Raw genomic sequence first — 6570 nt, forward strand, 5'->3', positions numbered from 1 at the left:
TGTTCTTATTCTGATCTGAAATTAGAAAAAATAACTCGCCCGATGGGCGAGAAGTATAGTATCTGTTATGTACTGATTGTTTTTAGTTTACTATGAACAATATTATCATTTAAGTTCTTATTTTTTGAATATGCAACTATCATTTTCTGCTTATAGACATGGGGGAATTTCTCTTGAAGGCTCTTATAGTGGGCATGAACTATCTTGCTTGCTCGATTGCTGGTTGTATTAAACGGGACAACAAAGGGTGCTATGCCTACATTATGATGAATATTTAGTCCTATAAGTCTTGCTGTATTCAATGTCTCAATCCAATGGGCCTCCCTAGATTGACGGAATTTGGTAGTTTCATCTTCCGGCAAGTCAATTTCTATACGCTCAATTGGGATTAGGGTGAGATCGTCTATTGAATGGTCGTCGACCATCAACCTATTATTATAGTTAATATCTTCACTATACCTTTTCTTCTGTTCTTATTCTGATCTGAAATTTAACCTTACCTTATTATTACAGTTAATATCTCCAATATACCAACCTTATCTTATTATTACAGTTAATATCTTCACTATACCTTATTACAGTTAACATCTTCACTATACCAACCTTACCTTATTATTATAGTTAATATCTTCATTATACCAACCTTACCTTATTATTACAGCTAACATCTCTACTAAATCAACCGTACCTTATTATTACAATTAATATCTCCAATATACCAACCTTACCTTATTATTACAGTTAATATCTCCACTATACCAACCTTACCTTATTATAGTTAATACCTCTACTATACCGACCTTACCTTATCATTACAGTTAATATCTTCACTATACCAACCTTACCTTATTATTACAGTTAATATCTCCAATATACCTTATTATTACAGTTAACATCTTCACTATACTAACCTTACCTTATTATTATAGTTAATATCTTCATTATACCAACCTTACCCTATTATTACAGTTAACATCTTCACTATACCAACCTTACCTTATTATTATAGTTAATATCTCCAATATACCAACCTTACCTTATTATTATAGTTAATATCTTCATTATACCAACCTAACTTATTATTACAGTTAACATCTCTACTAAATCAACCTTACCTTATTATTACAGTTAATATCTTCTACCAACTTTACCTTATTAATAAAGTTAATATCTCCACTATTATTGCAAATATCACCCCTGTCCACATTGTTTTCTAGGTTGTTCAGATACTCCGGCCAATAGTATGTGACGGTACTGTTGAGGAATTATTGGAAAAAGTTTATGGGTTGAAAGCTGTTTCTGTAAAACAGTTAAATAGCTATTGTGATCGTACTTATGGAATTAAGGTTGAACCAGAATGGACCAATCCACACATCAAAGAAATAGCACCACACGGTTATTTGATGAAAATAATAAATTCTGTGGATTCCAAATGTCCTGAAATACATTGTAAGGGAAACGTTTAATTAAATATCAAGAGGGTAGTGTGCATTTTATTTTTGGGTTGGAAATTAAATGAAAGGACATTTCCGCTCCTTGATAGATTACTGTAGTATCGCTTGGAACCATGATTATATATTTGAAACTGTTGAAATGTTATGTGGAAGAAAAAAATATCAAATAATATTAAGACATTCTGTAAAATGAATTGCATCCTTCCACAATATCACTGAAATCAAAATTAAGCATTGTTATAACCGACTATTGAACTTTCAATTTCAGACGCACAGCATACACTGATGGATCATTTAAGATCTAAAGGTGTCCCTACACAACAACCAGTCCCTACTAAAAACGGAGAACTTTTAAGTGTTCAAAAGATTTACGCCGACAAAAACAAAACAGGTGATTATAGACTGAACCTATATTTTAGCTTTTAAATTGATACTAAGATGATACTCTGGGATTAGATATTATTTAGTGTATTCATGAAATAAGGAATGTATTTTTTTTATAATATATCATAATATTAACAAGAGGTATGCAATACAAGATGGTGTCCAGACACTAATATAATAATTTCGCGAATATATGTGATTTAATACAAATGGTTTTTGAGAGCAGGAATCACATGGAATCATAAAATTTGTGTTGTATAATATAATGATCTACATGCCAAACTCCAAAATGGCTACAAAATAAATCATGACTTCTCCCTGTGTATGCATTACCTTACCAAGTCAACAGGATTCTGTAATTAGCAATGCTCAGGAATGACATTGATCTGCCTGCTGATGTATGCTTTCAGGTAAAACGCTTTGTCTGTATTTTGTATTGATCTAAATCTTCAATTTTTGTGTAGCTTCGTTGGTCCTCCATTAAAATCGTGCAGCCTAAGAAAAAACTTTGCCAAAAAAGTGATTTGGAAAAAAAGCTTGTGAAGCTCACCCGTAACTTCCGGCACCAACTGCATTTGATTACAATTAAAGTTACGTAAGTCACGATCTTTGAAAACCGATTGACTGTGTTTGTTAACCTGGCATGTTATTTAGCAAGCCTTAATGATTCATACAGATACAGTGTTGATACGATCTGTAGAACATTCATAGCTGTTGTTGTAGTATATTTACTGAAATGTTCGTATATTGTTGTTATGTTTCACGAATGTAAATTATTTCAGATTATGCAGAGCATATTGTTAGGTTGATGACATTTTTACCAGGTCAAGTTTTGTTAAATTATCCTATTACGACAAATTTATTATACCAATCGGGAATTTTTGTTGCTAATTTTTCCAAAGCAACTGAGGTATGTCTTAATATTTGATGCTGGTCAGGTCCACTTCTAGATTTAACCTCCCACTTGAGAAGATAATAGGCCATCTAATTTTTCCATCTTATACCTTGACACCATTAAGCACATTCCATGTAACAGTATCAGATTATAAATGCAGCGATTGTATTGTACGTTAGCAATTATAGACAATCAGAGTCAATGTTAACATTGGCCTATTTCTTTCGTTGGTTCTGATTGGCTGTATTCCCTAGCGTACAAGCCAATAAAATCCCTACATTCCTCGATAAAAGAAAAGGTCATAAAGGTATCAATCGCAGTAACAGTTGACAATGTGAAGATATCAGATTATATCAAAAGAAATGCCAAACAGTTGATTTTCTTGATTTTTGTGCAAAAGTAGTTCAATAGTTGTGTGTTTTTACTTCAAAGTGTCAGAATAAGAAGATTTGAAAAACATTCTCCTTTCTTTATATTTAGCCTAATAAGGTAAACTAGTACAAAGTTCTCATCTCAATATAAAGTTTTACACACCCACAAGGAATTGATGACGTATTTACCGTTGCCTTTGTCCGCCTGTCTATCGTTTCGCATTTATAGAAGACATGATAAGATGAAACATGTACATTTATGAGATCTCAGTCAAGTTCGAAGTCGGCTATTATTGGATGAACAGTGTTTGAGTTATTGCTCTTAAATAAGTTAACTCGTAAACAAACAGTTCTTATCCGATGGAAATTGGCATTCATCTTTTTATGAAATGATTGGATGAATCTGCATTTGACTAAGTAATAGTAATAGTAATAGTCTTCAAACGATCTTTATGAAACTTTCTGTGCATGTGTATATTGATGATTGCTCGCTTCTCACAATTAGCTGTAACTGGTTGAAAGTTTTTGAGTTGTTTCCATTGACTTAAAAGTTATGCGACAAGTTTTATTTATTCTTGATTGGACATGGAACCTATAGGCAAATTGATGCAATCTCAGTCAATCAATGAGATTTCAGTAAAGTGTGATTTGATTATTTAATGTATTCAGTTTTCGGGGAAGGTAATAGGGTTTGATTCTCCCAAATGTACAGGCATAGGGTGGAACAGACACTTTATGTAGAAATTAGGATTAAGGGTCTTGATATTGGGTTTCTGCTCGGATTCTGATCTGAAATTAGAAAAAATAATTCGCCCGAAGGGCGAGAAATATAGTACTTATTATGTACTGATTGTTTTTAGTTTACTATGAACAATATTATTATTTAAGTTCTTATTTTTTGAATATGCAACTATCATTTTCTGCTGCTAATAGACATGGGGGAATTTCTCTTGAAGGCTCTTATAGTGGGCATGAATTATCTTGCTTGTTTTATTGCTGGTTGTATTGAACGGGACAACAAAGGGTGCTATGCGTACATTATGGTGAATATTTAGTCCTATAGGTCTTGCTGTATTCAATGTCTCAATCCAATGGGCTTCCCTAGATTGACGGAATTTTGTAGTTTCATCTTCGGGAAGGTCAATTTCTTTAATTTTATATCCGACCTGTGAGCATTAAAACGAGTTCGTAAATTATTCATAGTTTCTCCTACATATTGTTTGGGGCATTTCTTGCATGAAATTAAATATATTGCATTCGAATGTTCACATGTTAGATGTTCCTGGATCGGTTACCTTTTATTCGTAGAGTTGCTTACAAAATAATGAGTTTCTGATATAAAGGGATATGTTTTGCATCTACTGGACAAACGTGGAGCACTCCTTAAACTTGGAGGTTTAGTAAATTAATGATTCACTAATTCATTCAAGGTTTTGGTGAACTACAATGCATTATAATATTTAAATAAAATTTAACTTTTGAAAACACTTTTCGACAGTACCGGTGAGTGTATGTTACCTTACCTGGCAAGATATATTTTATTCAAGGGATTTCATCACAAAGTATTTGATAATTATGATACGAAATGGAACCTGGGTAATATGCTGATATTAAAAGACTATGTTTTTGTATTAAAACAAGATGAACGTGATCTAGTCAATAAAATTATTCAAGCTTTTGAGAAGGAATTTGTGCCTTTAATACCAAATCTGCCTAAAGGTAAGTTTCTGATTCTCATAACACATGACGTCTTTTGTTTGCGTGACAAATCATTTACGATTGCAATGTTTCCTACTGGTTATAGTGCTTTCTTTTCGTCGACACATGTAGCAAAAACTAAAAATATTTTATATAAGCTCGTGATAGCTTTTTTTTTTTTTTGCTTAATTGCATAATGTGCAAAAAAAATGTTTGGAAAAAATTAAATCAGAAATGACGACAAAAAAACAATAATTTCGCAAATTTTATCCAACAGGTATGATTTTGGTTAAACCATGTAACTTTATCTAAAACTTGTTGGAAACAGAATTTTTAATTTTTTTAAATTTAAAAGTTTATATCTCATGACCTTGACCTTCAATATAATATACTCACAACGTTTGGAAAACTTTCAGGTTTATAGCCTATAAAACCGAAAGTGTACTAGTTTCAAACGTTATGAGTATATTATATATATTGCTAGCTGAAGTCAAATAATTGTACACTAAACATTTCAAGGTCATCTATATATCAATAAACTAAATGTGGTATATCAGTCCAAAGTCGTAAAATTGATATTTTCAGATGGCCTCAGATGGATTTTGAGCATTTAGATCACTCTTTAGCAGGTGTCGTAAAGTTTACTTGGATGATGGAGATACTTTAAGTATAATTGTCAAACTCCATAGTTTCGACATCTTAATAAGTACACTTGTAGTTAGTCTAGCTCACTGGTCGCCTCTTCGTGATCTGACTAAGTCTCGAAGTCACGAGTTGTGTCCTTTCTTTCAATATTATTTTTTTTTTTTCTGCAAACAAAACATTCTTAACAAGTTGTCAGTATAATAGTCAGATAACAGTTTCCCGCTTATCATATACATATATAATGCATTTCAGGGTATATACATGGTGATCTAAATGAACTTAATTTATTGGTCATGCTCGTGGAAGACACCAAGAACCTGCCAATGCAGGAGAGACAGTATAATTTTACGGGTTTAATTGACTTCAGAGATACAACTTACTCATATACAATATATGACTTAGCTATCAATGTAGCTTATCTAACTATCTTCACAGAACTAATTGATCAACTTGATGCTCCGGGACACATTCTGGCAGGTTACTACTCATTGAAACAATTGACAGAAGATGAATTCAACAGTTTGAAAATCCTTATCGCTGGTCGAATGTGCCAGTCACTGGTATACGGCGCTCATACCTACCACTTAGACCCTACTAATGACTATGTGTTGCATACTGCTAAAAGAGGCTGGGCCACATTAAAACGATTGTGGTCCGAGCCCAAAGAAAAGCTGTTCGCAAGATGGAAAATGATAATGGAAACCTATGAATAAAGTTTTCTTTTAATCTGTCAATATATCAACTAGCGGTGAAAGGGTTGCACTAAGTATCTTTATCAATCTAAATAATTTATTTTAAAACCTTACACAGTAGTTCTTTCATGGCAAACTGTAAAATGTTATATTCATTATTATTGTTTTGGTTTATCTGTTAATATAAAACGGAAAACTGTGAAGTAAACTGGTACCCTGTTATGATCGCGTATCGCTACACTTCGGTGCAAAGCTATAGATAGAATAGGGGTACAGTCATTGACGTCTATAAATTACGTCATTGGGTCCAGTTTAATTGTGAAGTAGCTCTTTTATAAAAACAATGTGTTGCAATATGTTGAGAAGGGAGCTAATCATGATTATGATGAGAGGCTTCAGACAACAAAATAGTCACTATATAACACCATATA

At 32.6% G+C, this 6570-nt stretch overlaps 1 protein-coding gene across 1 annotated transcript; it reads left to right on the forward strand.

Moving 5' to 3' along the window:
- Positions 1 to 1229: 1229 nt before the first annotated feature.
- Positions 1230 to 6160, forward strand: LOTGIDRAFT_143358 (hypothetical protein; the record flags this gene model as incomplete). The annotated part of the gene is made up of 5 exons (XM_009053852.1): positions 1230 to 1449; positions 1723 to 1845; positions 2630 to 2748; positions 4652 to 4823; positions 5700 to 6160. Coding segments are annotated over 5 exons (1095 nt in total), but the record flags the coding sequence as incomplete, so codon positions are not given.
- Positions 6161 to 6570: the final 410 nt, after the last annotated feature.

Source organism: Lottia gigantea (genome assembly GCF_000327385.1).
Source record: "Lottia gigantea unplaced genomic scaffold LOTGIsca_200, whole genome shotgun sequence".
Taxonomy (NCBI): domain Eukaryota; kingdom Metazoa; phylum Mollusca; class Gastropoda; family Lottiidae; genus Lottia; species Lottia gigantea.